The sequence below is a fragment of the Danio rerio genome, chromosome 5 (assembly GCF_052040795.2).
Source record: "Danio rerio strain M-AB ecotype USA chromosome 5, GRCz13ab, whole genome shotgun sequence".
NCBI lineage: Eukaryota > Metazoa > Chordata > Actinopteri > Cypriniformes > Danionidae > Danio > Danio rerio.
The window spans coordinates 36,301,942-36,324,224 of NC_141025.1; the positions used below are offsets into that span (position 1 = coordinate 36,301,942).

The window sequence follows — 22,283 nt, forward strand, 5'->3', positions numbered from 1 at the left end:
GAGCTACATATATTCTATACTGAGATAGTGAGCTTGCACCCCAATCTTTTCCCCTCAAACATCTCATTACATTAATTACCTGAACTCAAACACTCACACCGACTGTGCACTATCTATCAGACATGCAAGTACGAATTAATATTGTAGCAGATAAAACTATTTATGTTGATGTTGCGCATTAAGAAATTTCATATATATATATATATATATATATATATGTATATATATATATATATATAAATGTATATATTATATAATTGATATATATATATTATATATATCAACATAAATAGTTTTATCTAATACAATATTGATTCGTACTTGCATAATATATGATATAATATATATATATATATATATATATATATATATATATATATATATATATATATATATATATATATATATATATATATATATATATATATATATATATATAATTATATTTATTATTATTATTATTATTATTATTAGCAATAACTTTTATGAAAACCCCGTTTCCTAAATCTGATACCGCCTTTTTAGTTAAAGAAATGGAACATTCCAACATGGCGCTCTCCTGTTAACAGGTATGTAAACGATGCAGATTTGACATTATTTCTTCTAAAGTAAGTATTAAAATATTGATTCAGAATTGTTTTTTTCTGTCCTGACTGTCGATACGCTTATTTTAACGTGGTTTAAAACGCTTCGATAACTCCTGCTAATCGCTCTTACAACTGTCGCATTTGAAGCAGCAGATGGCGCTATTGATAGCAGAATGAAACGTTCATTTCATTGAACAGACCTAAAGCTGGCTATAATCCCCATTGTAGACTTGTTTTAAAGCCCTTCAACATAGTTTTGAATGATTATTATAATTTGCAAGTCTAAATGACAATTAGCCTTCACCTGCTTGACTATCACTGACTGAACTTAATTCAAGATACTTCAAAATGAGCACTGCATATTAAAAGTTGTTCAAAACACAAGAGTTTTTTGTCTGTACTGATGTTGTAATAATTGTAATACTACTACTACTACTACTAATAATAATAATGATAATAATAATTATTATAATAAACATCAGTATCGAACCAATAGGCTAAACGTGTGCTTCTTATCCTCTTGCTGGTCTGCTGTAACAGCAAGAGATAATCAATTTGCCTGATAATTGCCCAGCTTCTTTTCTCTTCTTTGAAAGGTCATATCAATGGTTCTCGGTGTGAGAAAGAGTTTAATAACACTTCACGTATGTGACAATGTCCACCCAACTGTTTACTGGTTTTGGTATACCAGGCTCGTTTCAGAGGGGTTTTGGCCCTTTCCAGGCTGGTTTTAGCTGGTCATGCTGGGAGACCAAGTGGAATGACAAACTAAAACCAGCTTGACCAGCCAAGCAGATTTGAATTGAAATAAACAAGTGTATCTTAATTTAAAAGCCACATGTAAGAACACAATGGAGATTAAAGAGTAATCCACACAATCCTAGGTATAACCCCGTGGATTTTCATGTCTGTACTATGTACTAGATGAGCAAGATGATCATGTAAAGGATTGCAGACCAATGGTGTTGACTTTGTGATTGATGACTGTACGGGACTGTCAGGTATTGAATTTGTGGCTGAACCCAAGGGCATCAGCTCTGTTAAGCTGGACACTGTGGTCATGCATGCCTATTCATTGTTATGGCTGCATTTTGGATTTTCAGAAAACAAAAACAGATACAATAAATATGTGTATGCATGTTATGTACATAACAACTGACAGGATGACATGAATGTTAAGCATGTGGTGTCTTTTGGCCTGATTGGGTGTCAAAGAGAAATTGTTATTCGACTGCCTGGAGTTCATATAACTGTCTAATCAATGACAAGAACTGCTGACCGAGCAAAGCCAGCAGGAAATCTATTTATTTCCAGATGGAGGAGAAGATCTGCATATATACTATTTAGATGATGCTGTTGGCTAGTTTTGTTCCCAGAAAAAAAAACGAACCTTTCTTTGGGTTTTTTAAAGAACATCCTCAAAGGTGACTTTTAAAATACTTAAAAAGATTTTAATTTTAAAAAATTGTTTTAATTTAGCGGTTGGTACTTTTAATAACTACTCATAAAAATGTATAGAAACATGTACTATGTACATATTTATATATAAATTGTGTGGGACATACAGAACAATGTGTTAAAAACTGTTATTAGTCTCCTCATGTTGGTCCTGATGGGACTCTGCTGAGTGTTTCCGTAGCAACAGCACCTCACCCTATTCAGCTGAGACCGCCTTTGCCCAATTGAAGGCAGACTCTCAAGTGCTGGATTATTGATGAGATTCAACATGGAGGTGTGCAGTATCTATGTACAGTATCTGTTTGAGACAAAATTGAAACAAAGTGCTTTATCGTGTATTTCTTGTTCATTTCTGGTGACTCAGTATGTTTTGTACAGCGTGTGCGGGCAAATTACAGGTTTAAATATAGTGCTTTCTTCAGCATAACACACTGTGTCTAATTTGGTGTTTAGCAGCTGTGCTTCGTTATATTTTTATATTATCTTTCTCTTGTTTACATTTCTCAACATGTATAAGCTACTGAATATTTTGATAAACTTTTAAGTAATTTAAACAGTGAATGATTGAATACTAAGTATGATTATATAAATCTTTTTCCTACAAAAATCATTCAATAATTTGTAATTAAAATAAAAATATTCTAATTTACATTGACACTTTCAAAATCAAAATCAAATATGTAGTTATCCACTTATGTTGCAGTTTTTTGTATTTTATACAAATTGGATGAATTATTTTGGGAAGTAATGCTGTGAATAATAGTTTTTAGGCTGAGAAGATTAGCAAATGCTAGCTGTATTAAGTCACTGAAGTGTTTCTGTGGTTGTGCATTTGGAAGACTGCATTTGGATTACATGAATGCTTTTGGAGTGCTTTTCTTCAAACTGTTTTGATGCAAAATAATTGTAATATACGCATATGTAAAAAAAAATATATATATACATATATATATATATATATATATATATATATATATATATATATATATATATATATATATATATATATAAATATATATATATATATATATATATATATATATATATATATATATATATATATATATATATATATATATATATATATATATATATATATATATATATATATATATATATAATATATATATATATATTTTTTTTTTACATATGCGTATATTACAATTATTTTGCATCAAAACAAAACAGAGCAGTGCTGAATAGATTACTTACTAGCTGTATTTTGCTATACTGCTGACAAATTCCATGATTAAAATTGTAGTACCCTAATCTATTTCATTATTCATTATTTATTTTTCATTATTTAAGATGAAAAGAAAACTTTTTTAATAGCTTTTGATTACTGACCTAACATTTTAAATCTAAGTACATACTTAAAGTACACTTTTAAGGTCTAAGAGAACTAAAATAAATAAATAAAAATCTTAGGAATTCCAGCATTAGATTGACATTAAAAAGTTTTCCAGGAGTGAAATATTTTGTGCAGACCCCCAAAAGCAGAAATAGTCCGTTGTTTGTTTTTTTTAAGAAGAGAAAAACTTTCCACCAAAATGTTATTTAAGGAATTAAACAAGGTTTTTCTAATCTTTTTTACCGCCATTGTGGGAATAATTAAGTGGAAGTCAAAATTATTAGCTCTCCTGTGATTTTTTTTCCCCTTTTTTTAAATATTTTCCAATAAAATATTTTTCACAGTAATTCATATAATATTTTTCTTCTGGAGAAAGCCTTATTTGGTTTATTTTGACTATAAAAAAAAAATTAAGGTAAAAATTATTAGCACCTTTAAGCTATATTTTTTGTTTGATTGTTTGCAGAACAAACCATCACTATACACTGACTTGCCTAATTATCCTAACCTGCCTAATTATTCTACTTCAAAGTCTTTAAATGTCACTTTAAGCTGAATACTATCTTGATAAAATATCTAGTCAAATATTATTTACTGTCATCCTGGCAAAGATAAAATAAATCAGTTATTAAAAATTAGTTATTAAAACTATCGTGTTTATAAATGTCTTCTCTCTGTTAAACAACAATTGGAGAAAAAAATAAACAGGTGGGCTAATAATTCAGGGGGGCTAATAATTCTGACTTCAACTGTGTGTAAAAATGTAATAAAAAAGGGACTGATGAATCTAATTAAGAGTCTTTAAACCATAATAGAATCACATTACAAGTACTTCATTTTGTTCCCAATCTGATTACATAATCCATATTATGTGTAACTGTTAGCGCTAGCACTGAAAAAGAGCTGATCACTTTAGGCCACATGAACCAGCTGGCCTCAATCGATCTGCTGACATCATGCTCAGATACATAAAAGTAATATGCGATGACCCAGACGTCTCCCATTGAACTTCAGCCAATGTTATTACTGTGGTACTTTTGCCGCTAGACATTTCCATTCTGATTTAACGCTACGATTCTGTCTGGGTTTGAAAAGTGCCCGCAGTGCCCAGGTCATCATTAGTTAATGTCCTCTTTGGCACAGGGGCAGTGGCAGAGCGGTGACCAGCCTGCTCTCCCTCAATAACACAGATGTTAAAGCAAACCTGTGTGAGTATATTTGCTATTGACATTTAAAGTAATACACAGCTTTTACTCTCGTTTTGAGATTTAGACTTTGAATGCACAAATAACTCACCTAAATCCAGTTCATTTAGGGTAAATTTGCCCCAAAATGATCTTCAACCCAAAACAGATACATGATCCCTGGGGCTCAGGACTGTTTTGTAGCCAATTAAACTCTCAGAAATCCCTCTGAGCAACCCCAAGCACAATTCCCCATGCACATAACCACATTTGAAGCAGGAGAGCTAGCATGTTCTACAAAAAACAAACACACATACGCAAAATGTTCCACAACGTTATTTATTGTGGACTCATTTGCCTTCTTTTTAATTGTAGTTCCCTTTACATCAAACACGCCGTAGTTTTGAAGAGATATCGCACACAAACATCAGAAAAAGCACAAGGTAATACTTTCACTTGAGACTATTCTCTAGATATGAGATTAGGAATGAAAAAAAAGGAAAGATGCAAGTTCACAAGATATATATTTTATATATTTCATAGACAACTGCAGACATATTCTTACTAGCACCCGAAGGTGAGTGAGGAGAACCAGAGGGATTGTTTGTGAGGGTTTGAGAAAATTTACCTTGAAGTGTTACAGTGGATCAGAGGAAAAGAGGGGAGTGATAGACTAGATCTGTGTGTTGTGTTTAGTCGTTTAAATGTCTTGCGGATAAACAACAATGCACTTTGCTGAAGCATGTGGCTAGAAGAGTCTGTTGACTGCTGCTGACAATAGTATGCATTTAAGTAGAGTCCAGTTCTGAGATATTAATGTCATTTCCAGTTACTGTTATCATGAACTGCAGAACAGGGTTGCGCCACAATGACACCAAAATCCCTAGTATAGCTGTTAGTTGAGCAGCTGTAATAGTTTAACCTAAGGCATAATACTGTTATGAACTGTAAAATCCTTGTAGTGGTTCTGTCAGTTAGTATTGGTATAATCCGTTCAGCTTAATAGACAGAAATGATCTTTAATTGATGATCAAACTCCTAATCAATAGGCTTTGTTAAAGTGAAATTCCCATAAGCCCATGATTTTCAACATTTAGATACTGTAAACTAGATCCAAACTCGTGATGATTTCAGTCATGTCCTTGCAGTAAACAATGAGTTTCCCCTCTTAGAACAAGAAAGCACAGAGAAATGTCAAGGATAATACATTACTCATGCACATATCATCCGACCACTCACTCTGTCGCTAAGCAATTAATTATTACAGTACAGTGCAATTTTATAAAAAAAAACAATTCCTAATGAAAGGAAAGCTTTCGCTTACTTAACTTTCAATGAACCACAATCTTGATGGCTTTTGCTGGCAACATTGACATGCTAACATAATAAAAAAATGTACATGGACAAGATTTGAATGAACAGTGCATATACTTTAGAAGAGCTCTCAAAACTGAGTGAAATGCCTATGTGCATTTAGTGTCTGAGGAAAAAACAATAGCTATCCAAGAAAAACCAAATAGCTGAATGTTGACACACAAGTTTCACATGATAGAGATTTCCTTTCATCATTAAATTCATATGAATGGCCAAAAAGCAATTTTCCAAGTTATAAATTAAGCATTAAATAAGGCAAATAAATATAGTAACTGTATTGCTCAGTTGATAGGATAAAAACATTAGCAAATATATGCAAACAATATGCAGTACAATTTGATTAGTAACCAATTTGTGGTTCAAATACTTGTTATTATTTTATTATATTAACAAATTCATAAAGGCTGGTGAAATTCAAGAAATTTGAAACTAATGATGGCTAGTCAGAAATATCTCCTACCCTCATGGCAATAAAATTAATGAAATTAATTCTTTGCTAGCCGGAGACGAAGAGGAACAGGATGTTTCTTTTTAACACAACATTAAGGTTGTTATATATGATTTATGGTGTTCAATGTTTTCTCAAACATTTCATTTTTTTTACTTTTAAATTGGTAGACCTTTATTCTAGCATTTAATTGCAATGGTAGCAAGCTTCACATTCATATTCTAAACAAGTCAGTGCAGATGGAATATCTTTTGCATCTTATGATACTGTATATGCGTAATAGCGAATCATACATACCCTTTCATTGTCATCATATTAAGTGCATCATATTTTTTGTACATTCAGTTTTACTTTCTAAGGCATTGAAACAATCCCTCAACCTTTGGTGTAAACATTGTTATTTGAGTTCTGGTTTTAGAGATCCATGGATCCATTTATCATCTGCTTTAAAATTAGTGAATTTGTTTAACTGGAGCTGCTCAGTACAGTTCATCCACTGACTAATATGTGTATTTTGTTACAGTTTGCTCAAAAGTAGCTTTTGTGTGTGTGTATGTTTTTGATGAGGTCTGATACACCCCCAAAACTGCTCTGGGTTGTCTAATGCCGAGTTCACACTAAATAATTTTGGCCCCAGTTTACACTTGCCGACAGGCTTTGTGAAATCGCTGACAAATGGATAAAATCAGAGGCAAATTGGTGCCTGTTTATGTGTGACACAGTGTGAATTATCAAAGACGTGCTGTGTGAAATGAGTTTTGACTGAAAAACATATCAGCGATGACCTACAGCCAATGACAGAGCAAGATACAGGGCAGCGGGGAGTTTGGGGAGAATTTATAGACCACTATCCAAGAATAAATAAGCTTTACAATAATATCCCAGCGGGCACAGGATGTCAACATAACATCAGATTCACATTGTACCTCAACATTGTGGGGATGTTGCATTTTGTTTGCAAATGAAAATTGGGTTGACATCAGAACCCAACGTCAGCCGACATCAATGTCTGATGTCCAACCTAAAATCAACCAAATATCAATGTCTAATGATGTTACAGCTTGACGTTGTGTGGACGTTACCACTATGACACATCTATCAGACAATAGATTTTGGTTGCTATACCTGACATTTAAATGTCAGTATTTGATGTCAATATGACGTTCGTTTGAGATGTTGGGTCGACGTTGGATTTTGGTCACTTTCCAACACAACCTAAAATCAAACAAATATTAACATCATTCGACGTCATTATTGGATGCCAAAATACTGTTGTCCTTAGACGCTGGCTAGACATTTAATTTTGGTCACCTGACGTCACGACCTAAATCTAACCTAGTAATAATTTCTTATAACATTGTGTGCCTGCTAGGATTGAACAGAACGAAAAAATTTGCTTGACCAGCACCTTATTTATTGCCCTCCAACTCACAACCCTTGTTCCCTGCATCTCCCAAACAATTTTCTTAATCTTGTTTTTCTCTTTTTCAAAACAGGTGAATGGCAAATTATCTTAAAATACTTATTACAGTTTACCATTCTCTAGTCTCAAGCATAATCTTGAATTTTTTTAGCACTACTTGTGTGCCTTTGCAGGTCAGACAGAGTTGCGGGCAATTGTTTCTAGTGTAGTCATGCAGTGTGTATCCTTCGGTCACTGATCCATCAAGCAGTGTGAACACCACAGCAACTGAATGCTACCCTCAGAGAGTCGTGCCATATGAAAATAATGTTGATCTGGAAACTTCATGCAGTGTGAACTCGGCATAAAATGTCTAACCAAACATTTTCACAACCTGAGACCTCAAAAAGTACTAAAGAAATCTACTGAGAAGCATTTTACCAGTTTCTCTATTGAAAGTGATACAAAACATTTGCTTTTGTGAACGTGTATCAAGATTTCCAATTGTGTGCTCTCCAACATCATACCTCATGACAATCACAGCTCAATCTTACATGCAGGGAAAGACTCATCTTGCATGACTACAGTGCTGCTGCTTGCCAAAACCATGATGTTTAGGTCTTGCTGCTTCTCATGGGTCTCTTGGTACCACTCCCTCATAACTTCTGTATCATGGGTTGGAATCAGTGTGACCTGGAGGTGTAAGAATACTCAAGTCAAAATCAAATCCAGTCATTTTATGGAATGGAACATTCATTTAGGGGAAATCTAAGCTATCAAATCATCCATTCATTCATTTTCTTTTCGGCTTAGTTTCTTTATACATCAGGAGTCGCCACAGTAGAATGAATCGCAAACTTATCCAGCATGTTTTACACAGCAGATGCCCTTCCAGCTGCAACTCATCACTGGAAAACATCCATACACTCTCGGTCCCACACATACACTATGGACAAATTACCTAAGATACAATATACCTATACTATGTCTTTGGACCGGAGCACCCGGAGGAAACCCATGCCAACATGAGGAGGACATGCAAACTCCACACAGAAATGCCAACAGATCCAGCCAGGGCTCGAACCAACAACCTTCTTTCTGTGAGGCGATTGTGCTACCCACAGTGCCACCATGACGCCCACTATCAAATCATTTATTTATTTATTTTTTTAATTAAATAATGGTACCTGCATATTATTTCCCCATTGGCTCTTTCCTTCCAACAGAGCATCCAGAACTGCTTTACTAGGTTCCTGTGCTGTTGGATCATTACCACTGACTACATAGTAGGAGGATCGGATCCGTTTAAAGAACTCTGCATCCACATTCTTTGCATTGCAGTGGTTTGGTATGTAAACTAGGTCCATATACATTGTAGGACAGTTGGGTACAGATGTTCCACCGCTGGACTTGGTGCTTCCTTAATAGAAATAAAAACAAAGATAAAGAAGTCTGTAAAAAGTTAAAGATTATAGACATTTAACTATATGTTTTGTCAGGTTTTACAGTACACATGTGTTTTGAGTGTGAAACTAGTGTTACCTGAAGTGCTGTTTTTCACTCCCCTTGATGCAGAGGTATTAGTTGCATTTTTGGCATCTTTATCTTCTGTAGACTTTTTTGGAGAGGACACTTTCGACTCTTTGATGGCACTTGTTTTTGACAAGCTCTTTGTTGCAGATGGCTTAGTCTTGCTGCTGATGTTCTTTTTCGGTTTCCCGGATGCCTCCTCAGCCTTCAGGACTTCAGGATCTACCATGCAGGCATCAGGATGTGGAGGAGTAGGAGCAGGGTCTTTGGGTGTGACTGGAGGTGGGTCTGCATGACGATAAGTGATCGTCCTATCTGTTGGAAGTGTTTCTGAGTCATCTTCAGAGTCAATATTTGCATCTGCAGTTATTGATGGGCACTCTTCTGTGCCAGGAGGAACATCAGAGTCTGTTTGAGAGGGCGCTGATTCACTTACAGAGGTGGGTGGAGTTTCCTCACACTGTTTGGTCTGCTGTTTCTCTTCAGGTGGCGGTGGTCCTTCTCCTGACTTAGCAAGAGGCTTTTCCTCCCCCAAATTAGGTTCCTCAGTCATGAAGTACTCAAGAGGACTGGGGTTTATAAAGGATGGAGAAAGCTCTGTTTTTGGATGTCTGTATTCACAGGAGGTCACCAAACACAAGTCCACTTCTGCTCGTGACTGAGAATGGCATGCTTTTGAGGTTTCTGGTCCAATGGACCCACCATCACAGATTTGAGTAGATTCTACATTTTGACAACTGTATGAATATGATGAAGAGCTGGTGGAAAATTTATCTAGAGTGTCTGTCTGAGTGGAAGAAGGGGAAAGTTGGGCTGGAGGTGACATTTTGGGGCTGGTGGGGGATTTTGAACCTGTGAAGGTAGTAGTTTCTGAGCCAAGTTTAAGCTCTTCTGTCTTTTGAGAAAAACACAATGATTCAGTAGGAGATAAGGGTGAACTAGCCTTTGGAGGAGTCCTCTCTAGATTTTGTGTGTCCTCTGATTTATCCATAGCACTCTCTTCATAAAATGAATTGGGACTAAGTTTACCTTTGTTTACTTCTTCATGAGAGATACTTGGTCTGCCTAAAACAAGGGATGAGTCAAGAGACAAAGGAGACTGTTTGCTAGGTGACTGTTTTGGAGTGACTGACTCTGATAAATTATCTAGATCTGGAGAAACTTCTCTTGGCTCTGCAATTTGGCAGGGTGTTGTAACTGATGGGGTAGACTGAGATGCATCTGATGGGGAGGCAGAAGCAGCCTGGGTACTATCAGAATCTTTAAAAAACATTGCCTTATCCCCAGCTTCCCCAGGTCTGTGTTGTTCTCCCATGGAACCAACTTCATCCAAGGGACTATCATCAACTTCTGTGGGACCATTCTCAGTGGCTGTAGACTGCATTCCTCCTACTGATGGATGATCAGGTGATTGTTTGCTGAAATCCAATGCAAATGAGTGTTCTGGGGATTCTTGTTCACACCCAGCTGACAACTTCTCAGGGGATTTTGTTTCTTGTTCTGGCATTCTTAGTTTAGCTGTCTTTGGTGAAACATCGGGAGAGATTGACATAGGACGGGGACTGTCCTCCTTAGATGGAGAGACTTCTGCTTCCTGCATCGTGGTTGGAGTCTGAACAACTGAGACAGAAAAAGAATCATCCACTTCTGTGGAATGAGGGGAGCCCACTTCAGCATGAAGTGATGGAGAGACATCATCTGTTGTCGGTTCCGGTAAAGAACTTGTTGCAAGTGAGGCTGTTGATGCAGAGGCAATGTGAGAAAATGTGTCGTCTGCAACAACTTCATCAACTGGAGTGCCAGACTTATCAGATGTTGTCCCTTCAGATATGGACATTTTACTGTCCTCTTTAAATGTTGTGAAATGCTTTGTTTCAGACAGACTTTCTATTTTGGATGGTGGCAATGATGTGGCAGATATTACTGATGAATTGTCATCAGTTGCTATTTTTTTATCACTATTGTCAGTTTGACTTGGCAATTTGCTGTCAAATTCAAAATTGGTCGATAAGTGTGCTTCATAAATTGGTGATTGTTTCTTTCCTGGTTGTGAAACAGGCACTGCTTCATCAATAGGACTAGCCTCTCTGGGAGAGTATTCCTTGTCACTTGTGATGTCAACAATAACAGGACCCTGGGCCTCAGATGTTTTCTCAGATGGTAGAGTGCCAGCTTTCTCCTCAACCGGCGACTGGTAGAAAGGTGTGTGTCCTGAGGATTGAGGAGATAAAGGGCCCTCTAAGGTCTTCTCATCTGGACTGTATGATTCCAGACCTTTTGATATACCTGCTAGTGTGGTTCCCAGTTCAATAGGTGAAGATACACCTGCATGCACAAGGTCAATGTTTACATTTTGGTCAACAGAAGGTGACCTGACAAAAGGCAAATTTGTAGTAGTAGTGAGCCTGCTTGAATCAAAAGAGAATGTGTCTTTAACTGAAAAATCCTTGACAGATTTATCTTCCTCCAATGAAGATGGTGGTGAAATGGTGGAAGCTGACACATGATAATCATGGCCCTCAGTGGCATCACTCTTGGAGTGGTCTAATTCAGGAACATCTTGAAGAGGTGAAAGTTTCTTTCGTTCATGTTCTGTAGTTATACCGTACCTGACAAAATCTTGGGAAGGAGAATCGCTTTCATCATTAGTTGTCTCATCACTCATTACATCTCTTGGAGTTGACATTTCATCCATAGGCGTTGGGACACTTGAGATCTCAATCGTAGACTGAGTGTGTCCAGATGTTGTGTATTCTTCTGGAGGCTCATCTCGGTTTTCATCATCAGAGGCAGCCTCACTTTCTGAACCTGCAGGTAGGGTTTCATCATGAACTGAATCAGCAGGAGACAAAGGTGCAGTGAGCTTTGGTGGTGTGGTTACATCAAAACATTGCAACTTTGTTTCTTTGTCAAGATATTCTGGTTCATCGGTACCATAATTTGCCCCTTCCTTGGTTTCAAGCTCTGCCTGTTCATCTTTTAATGTAGATATTGCTCTGTCCTGCTCATCCACTTCCTCTGTCTCTCCCTTTTCTTCATAGTCCCCTAACTCAGAGGACTCTTCCAACCCTGTCCCTTCATCTTCAAACTTTTCACTGGTACCGTTGCTTTTCTGATTGGGTTCTAGTTCCCCTGGAGTACCTCCACATTCCTCCTCAGCTTCAGTGGTTGCTATTCCTTCATCCAGGGACTCTGCTGCTTCTGGAGACTCTTTGCAATGAGTTATTTCTTCATGTCTAATCACTTCTTCTTGATTAGAATCGTCTATTTTGGTCTGAGAAAGGACCTCATCATCTTCAGCCATCTCTTCTGCTTTCAAAGCCTCAAAATCTTTAGTGAGGTCCTCTGGAGAAGACATAAGTGATCTCTCTGCCTCAAGTACATCTGTTGCACTGTCTTCCACGGTGGGCTCTTCAACCGTGGCTCCTGAGACGGAAGGTGCTGCCACTGATTCTCCTGCATCTTTTTTGGTGGGCTTGGACTTGGCCTTGTCTTTAGATCTGGCAGGGCTACCAGGGCTCTTCCCACGTGCTGCAACCTTTGGTTTAGGTGCAGGTTTTTTCACATCAGGTGTGCTAGGGGCATTCTTTTTCAAGCTACCAGTTTTCCTTAAATCTTTCATTGGCTCTTTTGAATCTTTTAGGGATTCTTTCTTTTCATCCTTTCTGCTCTCCTTTAATAGGGAGTCTTTCCTGACGTCTCGTCTTTTAATTTCTTTTTTCACTTCTTCTTTCTTTACCTTGTCTTCTTTTTTAACCTTGTCTTCTTTCTTGGGTACGTTTTTTTCAGTTTTAACAGTCTCAGTCTTTTCCACAGATTTTTTGGATTCCTTCTTTATAGTTTTTGGTTTAATTTCAACTTTCTTTTTCTCTGGAGTGTCAGTTTTGTGTGTTTGCTCAACCTTGCTTTTAATGTCCTTTTCCCCTGCTTTCACTTTTTTCACAAGTGTTTTTTCCTTTTTCTCTATTTTTTGTGTTGGCTCCTGTTTTTCTGCTGGTTCAGTTTTACTTACAGTTTTTAGTTTTTCAGTGGTTTCTTCCCTGGATTCTTTGTGGAGATTTTTGGTAGGGGATGGTTTTGATGTGGACTTGAGACTCTCTTTACTGTCTGTCTTATGTTTCATCTTTGCTTGTTTCAGTGTCGGGGCTAAGTTTAAATTGAGCTCATTTTGTGTGATCACAGGATATTTGAGGAAGTCTAAGTGTTTAAGTTTTTCTAGGCCTTCTAGAATATGATTCTGAGTAGAATTGCCTGGAAAAAGGACGCGGACAATCTTTTCTGATGGGTTAGCAGGATGCCACACAATCAGCGATGAGATAGAGGACAAATATGACACGGGGAGTTCTGATTCTTTTCCATTTGGTAACAAGATGGTCGCTTTGTCTTTATCACTACCAGACCATTCTTTCAGAAAAAACTGCAACTCCTTACTGTTCTTAGCTGGGTTAAGAACATACATTTCAAGCTTTCCGACCCCCATTTTCTGGAATAGTATAATTGGTTCTACTGTATTACCTATACTCCTATGCAGAGGTTCAGGTTTTAGAGACAACTTGTTTAAGTACTGCAGTGTGAAGGCTGCCTCCTCTGCATTTCTTCTAATTCTGTAGTTGGGTTCAAGATTTTCCAGGTTCTGAGGCATGTTGGCAAACATAACACCAATATCAGGTGAGATCATATTCTTTGTCCAGTCACTGTTAGCTGTAGACCCCTGTGACTGCTCCTCTTCTAGTTCAGCTATTTTGCGCTGTAGCATACTATTGATACCTGGAAGGTTATCATCTCCAATGTGTGTAAGGAGAACAGAATCTACTCTGTCCAAATGTCGTACCAGCTTCCAAAAGCATGACTTTCTATCAGATCCACCATTAATTAGCATGTTGAAACCATTAACTGCAAACAATGCAGAGTCACCCCGTCCACCAGGGAATATATAGCAGCATGGTTTTGATAATTTTAGAAACCCCCCTGAGGTTGGGGGCTCCAGCATGTCAAATGGGGATGAGATTTCTACAGATTCTGACAGATATTCTGTAAATTCAGAAAGACCTTCCATTTCTGGAAGGATGGTTGGGGAGTTTAGCTTCATGTAGATGAAATCCTGTAAGTTGTGTTTGTCCAGGTTTGAATTTTTCCAGTCACCATGCTCAGGACAAAAAAGGGTTAAACTGGCTTTGTTGGCTGGATGTACGGTGCTAAGAAGCTCTCCAATCTGTAAGTCAAATTAGAAATATGTTACTTACTTAATTTGACCCTGGACCACAAAACTAGCCAGTAATGTAATTTTTAAAATTGGGATTTATACATCAACTGAAAGGTGAATAAATAAGCTTTCCATTAATTTATGGTTTAATAGGATTTAACAATATTTGGGCAAAATACAACTGTTTGAAATATGTTTAAAATCTAAATACAAAGAAAATAGCTTTGTTGTCTACACAAAGTGCATTGCAATATACATTACACATAACCTGCCAAAAATTGCCACAACAACGTTTACACAAAAATTGCCAATATTATAGCCAAAAATATAGCCATGCAACATAAAATCAGCTTTGTTGTCCAGGGTCACATTGTCAGGTTACAGTGTAAAGTGCATGTTTTCACCAAGAAAAACAGTCACTTACCTCTTGATCTGTAAAAATGTCAATGAAACTGGAGAGAGAAAAGGAGCCTGATTGAAGAATCAGCTCGCCTGTATTTTCAAAGCACTGTCCTGCCAGGACAAGCAGCTTATGATGGGCTGTGTCTGAGACCATTAGCCGTACCTAGGTGTAAACAGAGTTTATACTATTTATGTACTACAAGAAACATTTGCAGATTATTTTTAGGTATAACATGTAAGTGCAATATCTACAAAAAATGAATGATGTTACCAAAATGTTACCAATTTGATGTTACCAAAAAGATGAAATCATACTCCTAAAAACCTGGCCAACAAAAGTATGCCTGTTTCTATGAGCTCAGCTAAACTTTTTGCAGTTATCTGTGACTTTAACTTTAAAAATCATTCATTTACAAATGTACTTCTGCTTTTCTTTTTTTGCTTTTTCCTCTCTTTTTTTTGTTCACTCTCCATGCCAGCATTTTCCAATTTGTTGCCATTGACTGTTCTGGGCAGCCGGCCAGGGTCAGACCTGCAGTGCTCTACCATATTATTAATGCAGAGTCAAACTGCAGTCATAGTGTGCAAGCACGGCTTTATGGTGTTTGACCGTGTTGTGCATTAAGAAGTTTGCCTGCAACTGTGACACACCCAGTACTGACATACTATTTCAATATCTAGCAAAATGCATAAGAGTTTACATCTGTAGTGTCAAAAACACAATTGTTTTGATCCAACAGCATTTCTATTGATATTGTTGCCAAATCTATAACCACTGCAGATTCTTATCCACAAGCATTCATCTAAACACCTAAACCTATTTAAAAATACATTGAAGTGGCAGACACAGATGTATTTAAAACAAGGAGGAGAAAGTGTGTTTACCTCAGTGCTAACAGCTTCATCTGAAGGGTTAATGAGCACCACTGTCTCCAACACATTACTTTTGTGGTGCAGAATCTTTTGCCCTGAAAATAAAAAGACACGTTACCATGTGCAGGGTTTTATATTTATAGAATTATATAATAGAAATATATAATTTTTAAATAAAAGTGCATGTGGAGATCTTAAAATGTTTGGATTTGTGTTACACTGAATGAAAATAGACATTTATACATAAGACCTGACAGGGCTGTCTTGCTGGTCTCCTATCTTAAGGCCTGCCCAGTTAGAATTAATATGATTGAAAGGTTTATAAGAAGACAATATATTAACATCATTTGATAATTTTGAAGCAAATTTCACATATTTAATAGAATTATTAAACCTCCTAAATTATTAGGCCCCCTGTTTATTTTTTCCCCAATTTCTGTTTAACAGAGAGATGATTTCTTCAACACACTTCTAAACATAACAGTTTTAATAACTCATTTCTAATAACTGATTTATTTTATCTTTGCCATGATGATAGTAAATAGACTAGATATTTTTTAAGACAATATTATTCAGCTTAAAGTGAGATTTAAACTAGGTTAACTAGGCAGGTTAGTATAATTAACATTATTGTATAACGATGGTTTGTTCCGTAGACTATCGAAAAAAATATATAGCTTAAAGGGGCTAATAATTTGAACCTTAAAATGTTTATTAAAAAAAAATAAACTAGCCAAAATATTCTAGCCAAAATAAAACAAATAAGACTTTCTCCAGAAGAAAAATATTTTCAGACATACTGTGGTTTGATTAATTGTAAAACCTTGAAAAACCTAATTAAAATGTTATACAGAGAAATAATGTAATTTGAAAATACCAGTTTGTAACATTAAGCAGCATAATGGGCTGTTTTGCATGGCTAAAAATCAATGGAAGTGAATGAAACCGGAAGACTCAAGACAATAAGGTTAAAATGTCTGCGCCCGCTTCTACAAGAAGAATAAGGTCAAGAAATGTCAAGACCCACACTCCAGTAAACACACAAAATGCTTTTGTTTAAGGAACCACAAAGACACACCAGGAATTGCAGAGTTTGGTGTTTAATTTCATCTTTTCATGAGTATTCATTTAGCTCCTTTTGTCATGCACATACCTTACAACCTATTAAGGTTTAAGTAAACATTTTATTTTATAATGGTCTGGGGTTGAATTTTTTTTATGTGACATCTGTCTTATTTAATTGCCCAGTGTGTACTCATGCACATACTCCCTCCTTCACTTCCTCATTTCTCTGTACACATACTATTGACACAGATATCCAATTAACCCCTGCCCTCTTCCAGCAACCTGTCATCCTTTCTCTTTCAACCTCCTCATGGGTGGAACACAAAAAAGCTTTTATTAAACATGCTTTCCCTTTATTGAATTACTCGGCTCTGTCTATACACATCTACAATGGGACTGTACTGACACTATAATATGTGTATGATTCTTCAATATCTCATTTTTCATATTCCACCCATATGGCTCATAATAAACCAAAGCAAAAAAAAAATGTCTGTCTGGGTAAATCAATCATATTATAAATTCATCAAGCTGTCCAAAAGCGGAGAGGCTGCAAAATAGCAGGAAACAGTCAGCTCCGTCACTGTCAGTACTAGAGCGTTTGCTATTACTGCAGCCCCTTCTGTAACATCGACATCATCACTCAAGCAGTAATTGTTCATAGTCTCATAATCCCCCCACTGGGGTTGTTTATAAAGGTGTAGTGACAAGTGCTGAAAATTGCTTTAAAAATAAAGCTATCTAAAATTTCAAGGCCATCTAAAACACAAGATGGCACACAGATTATACTTTCCATTTGAATTTAGCAGTGCACAGACTGTCACACCACAGACAAAAGTATAAAAGCTGTAGCTGTATCTCCTCCGTTTTATGATCTGGTTAAATTATATGCTTTGATTCTCCAGATATTTTGCAGAATCACTAAAGTGAGCAGTCACATATTTGTGCATAAAACCTTAAAAACAAACCTCAAGCCACACCAAAATCACAGTGCTGGTTTTGGCTCTGTATTATGGTAATTACTAACAGCAGACACATGCTCTTGCTATTTAGAATAATCCATCCTGACATTGACAAGAAAAGTATGTGGTATGTGCATTTGGAAACTTTGCGATGCTTTGCTGTGTCGGAAAATCTACATGCACATTGTAGTGAATGCATCCCATTGTAAACCTTATGATATGTCTATACATTGATATTTCTTGTACTGTTAGCTAATTTGATGTATTTGTGGATTGCGTGGCTCGGTTCTCCTGAGGAGGAAGTGTGTTTGTGCAAGCGTGTGCATATATTGAGGTGTCTCTCTCATGCAGTGTCGGTAATTACAGTGTGTTTCCCACCTGCTGAGTCATCATCACTGCTCTGAATCTATTCACTTCCATCCCTTTATTTCACCATATTCTCTGTGTACCATGTTTAAGCTTACGTCTGTCATTTTCTCAAGTTTTCTTTTCTGTGCTTCACCTTATTTATGTGGAAACAAATAAGTTGGTGATAATTGCAAGATTAATCAGGCCTGCGTTTCCCAAATGCATCAAAAGCCCATTGTGCGATTGATCATAATGTTGTGATCTATTTTAGAAAAGCATTGTAACCTAAGTAGCACCTGAAAATTATTGTAAATCTATAGTCCTCTGGAGAAATTAGCTGAAGCGTGCATCAAGTAAAAATTATAAGGTCACCAGGTGGACAATCATCAGCAAACAACTATAATTTTATTCAAGTGCAGTGTGATTATAATTAAAGACAGTCCCGTAGCTAGCCTATTGAAAAGGGAGGTTCTTAATTCTCACAAAGTGGATCTTTTTGCAGTTATTCTTTCAAATTTCTATTAAATTAGGAGGTTCAAATACTGCATTTTAGTTGCATTTTAAGCACTAATATTTGCTGCATTATCTTGTCAGATGGTGATCATAACCATTTTGATGCAACAAAAATACTTTCTACAATTTTTGTCAAAGAGCTTACCATGCTGATTTACCACAAAGTGTGTATTTAGAAATGTGCGTTTAAACTGTAATTTCTAAAAGTTTTATAAATAATGTTATGAGATTAGAATCTTACATGAAACATTTTTAATACTTATTTTTAAAATACATTTTTTTTTTATTTACAAACACAATTAGGAATATGTTAAAACTTATTTACAAGCAGCTAAAAACATATTAAAACTGTAGCCTGTAGGTAAAAAACAAACAAACTGGCCAGCTCATTTCCTCAGTCAAAATTTGTAAATTAAAATAAATAAAATGTTAAATTCCTAAAGTCCTAAAGCCTTCTTCTCTCCATTATTTTGACAATTTATGATGGAAAACTGTCAAAAGTGGGACAAATGAGTTCATTTAGGGGCCAAACTCTGGACTTTGTCAGTGGGGGGTGGGTCTTTCGAACCACCTGAACTCCCCCTGGCCTGAAAGATTTTGATTGTACTCTATTGTACACTTTATTACTCATTTTAAATTAATTTATAAATGAAATATTAAAATGGGTAGAAAACACACAAGCAAAAAAGAAATACACATCTAAATGAAATGAATGAAACAATTATCAAAAGGTTGAAAGACAAAAAGGGAAAAAAAATAGGGAAATATGGATTTACTTACAAAGATGACAATGACTTGCAGACCACACTCTCAGAAATAAAGGTATGTGAGCTGTCACTGGGGTGGTACCTGATCAAAAGGTACACGTTTGTACTTAAAGGATTTATAATGGTACCTCAAAATTATATATTAGCATCTAAAAAATTTGGGCAACGCAGTGGCGCAGTAGGCTTGCCTCACGGCAAGAAGGTTGCAGGTTCGATCCTCTGCTGGGTCAGTTGGTGTTTCTGTGTGCAGTTTGCATTTTCCTGCATACGCTGGATAAGTTGGCGGTTCATTTCGCTGTGGCGACCCCGGATTAATAAAGAGACTAAGCCGAAAGAAAATGAATGAATGAATGAAAAAATTAAAGAGGAACAATTTTGTACTTTTTAGGTACTAATATGTACCCTTGAGGCATTAATATGAACCTTTTAGGTACAAATTTGTACCTTTTGAAAAGGCACCACCCCAGTGACAGCTCACGCACTTTTATTTTTGATAGTTGTTCTTTAGCCTAAAGGTTTTTTTCAAACATATTGTCAGTGTCTCATTCTGCATGTAGGTAATTAAATAGACTTGATTGCTAATCCATATGAGATGATTTTTGGATTCAACATTCAGCATAAGACTAAGTTTATATTTCAGCACTCTGGAAATGGACAGCGACAGTGCCACTAAATGTACAGGTAAGGGCCACTGATTGTATGAGTAGTGTTTCTAACTGTAAAGGGGTGATTTTATACCTGTTTTATAAAATGTAATATAACTGTTAAAGGTGCTCTATGTACATATTTTGACTGTTCTATAGAAGCATAAAAATACTATATGTTTGCAGATATTTAAGAAACGTACTAATTGTACACACAGAACAAAACATGCTAGAATTAGTTATTTTCCTGTGAAAATGGGGATTTCACATCAGAATGTCTGTCTTGATTTTGTTCTGTGCACTCCCTTTATTATACTCAGAGTCCTACATACTGCACTTTTAAGTGTGCCAAGAATGCTTTTGGGTAGTTTCAACTCCAAAAACCCCACAAAATGAAACATTCTAATGCACACAATGGTTATTTCAAACCACACAAAACACAGCAGTCAACACAATCTTTATAATGTGGGAATGCAAATGGTCAGCAGAAACACTGTCATGTTTACAGCTGAAGTCAGAATTATTAGCTTCCCTGAATTATTAGCACCTCTGTTTATTTTTTCCCCCATTTCTGTTTAATAGAGAGAAGATTTTTTTCAACACATTTCTAAAGATAATAGTTTTAATAACTCATCTCTAATAATTTATTTTATCTTTGCCAGGATGACAGTAAATAATATTTGACTAGATATAAGACACTTCTATACAGCTAAAAGTGACATTTTAAAGGTTTAACCAGTTAAATTAGGTTAAGGTTAGGGTAATTAGGCAAGTTATTGTACGGTGGTCTGTTCTGTAGACAATCGAAAAACAAATATAGCTTAAAGCGGCTAATAATTTTGACCTTTTAAAAAATGAAAAGCTGCTTTTATTCTAGCCGAAATAAAACAAATAAGACTTTCTCCAAAAGAAACATTATTATCAAACATACTGTGAAAATTTCCTTCCTCTGTTAAACATCATTTGATAATATTAAAAAAAAGGAAAAAATTAAATGGGGGGGCTAATAATTCTGACTTTATATTGAATATATATATTCAGTATTGAAAAATATTGAGTTTCTGGATATTGGTAATGTGCAATAGAGGCTTTTGAGGTGTTTTGAGTGACCTCTTTTCCATGGAATTTTGTGCTTTGTAATTGTGCATATTTGTTTCATACTCAGGCAACAGCTTTATGCATTAAATGAAGCTGAAAGTGTAAAGAGCATAATAGAACCTTTTAAGTGCATCTGGCCTCTAGAAAACATAATTTATATGTATGTATACAGCATGTCTTGAGACTCCAGATCCCATGGGCCACTCTCCCTTTGATCATTAACAGAGAGCCGGAGTTCCTTTGGGAGAAGCCAGGGGCATACGTTTTGTTGGGGAGGAGGGCGATAAACAATTTCTAAGCAATTTTTGAAGAAGGCACACATAATGCAGTTTAAATGGTAATTGAGGCTCAAACAGGAGGCAAATGCTCTAGCCAGGACGCTAAAGACTGCAGCCTCTATTGTCTGTTGTCAGATCAGGGGATTGAGGTTTTTCCACACAGTACTAACTAGCTTCAGTACTATATATGTAAACTGGGGCGTATATCCAATTGATCAAAATATTTTAAATGTACTTATTCCGATATACATATTGCAATGGTTTGTGTACATGAGTGATATAAAAGTGTCTTTGAGTGCCTGTCACTAGCACAATGTCTGAAAGACTTTTCAGCACATTACTTATTTTACATTTTTTGGTTAAAATATCAGTATTATTATTTTAGTATGTTACAATAAAACATGGCTGTTCACTTTTATAAGTTGTAGTGATGTTTATACCCTCCTGAAATAATATGAAGCATACGCTGCGTCTAATATTTTGTAAAAAAAAAAAAAAAAAAAAAAGCATTACATTATTTAGCATGGCATCGCATGTTGCATTTTTTCCCTGTGTCACACAGCCCTGATCTACACACAGAAGAAATCCGTAGTAGACAACATCAAGCTGTTATGGACGCACCAAGACAGAGCTTGTCCATTTTAGACATTACTATCCATCAAGCACACCATTATTATTGCTAACATTTAGCAGACTCATCGAAAAGTACATTGGCATCATACAGAAAAAGTAATCTATTGCACAGGCTGCATATATAATAGCTTCCTTTTCCCACTTCGTCTTGAATGTAAAACTA

At 36.0% G+C, this 22,283-nt stretch overlaps 1 protein-coding gene across 1 annotated transcript in view; it reads right to left on the minus strand.

Moving 5' to 3' along the window:
- Positions 1-4,903: 4,903 nt before the first annotated feature.
- map1b (microtubule-associated protein 1B) overlaps positions 4,904-22,283 on the minus strand; it is a 30,900-nt gene continuing 13,520 nt past the window's right edge. Inside the window, 5 exon segments of the mRNA NM_001128201.2 lie at positions 4,904-8,497; positions 8,992-9,224; positions 9,347-14,546; positions 14,962-15,102; positions 15,825-15,907. Coding sequence (NP_001121673.1) covers positions 8,342-8,497; positions 8,992-9,224; positions 9,347-14,546; positions 14,962-15,102; positions 15,825-15,907 — 5,813 coding nt within the window. The 3' untranslated portion in view covers positions 4,904-8,341.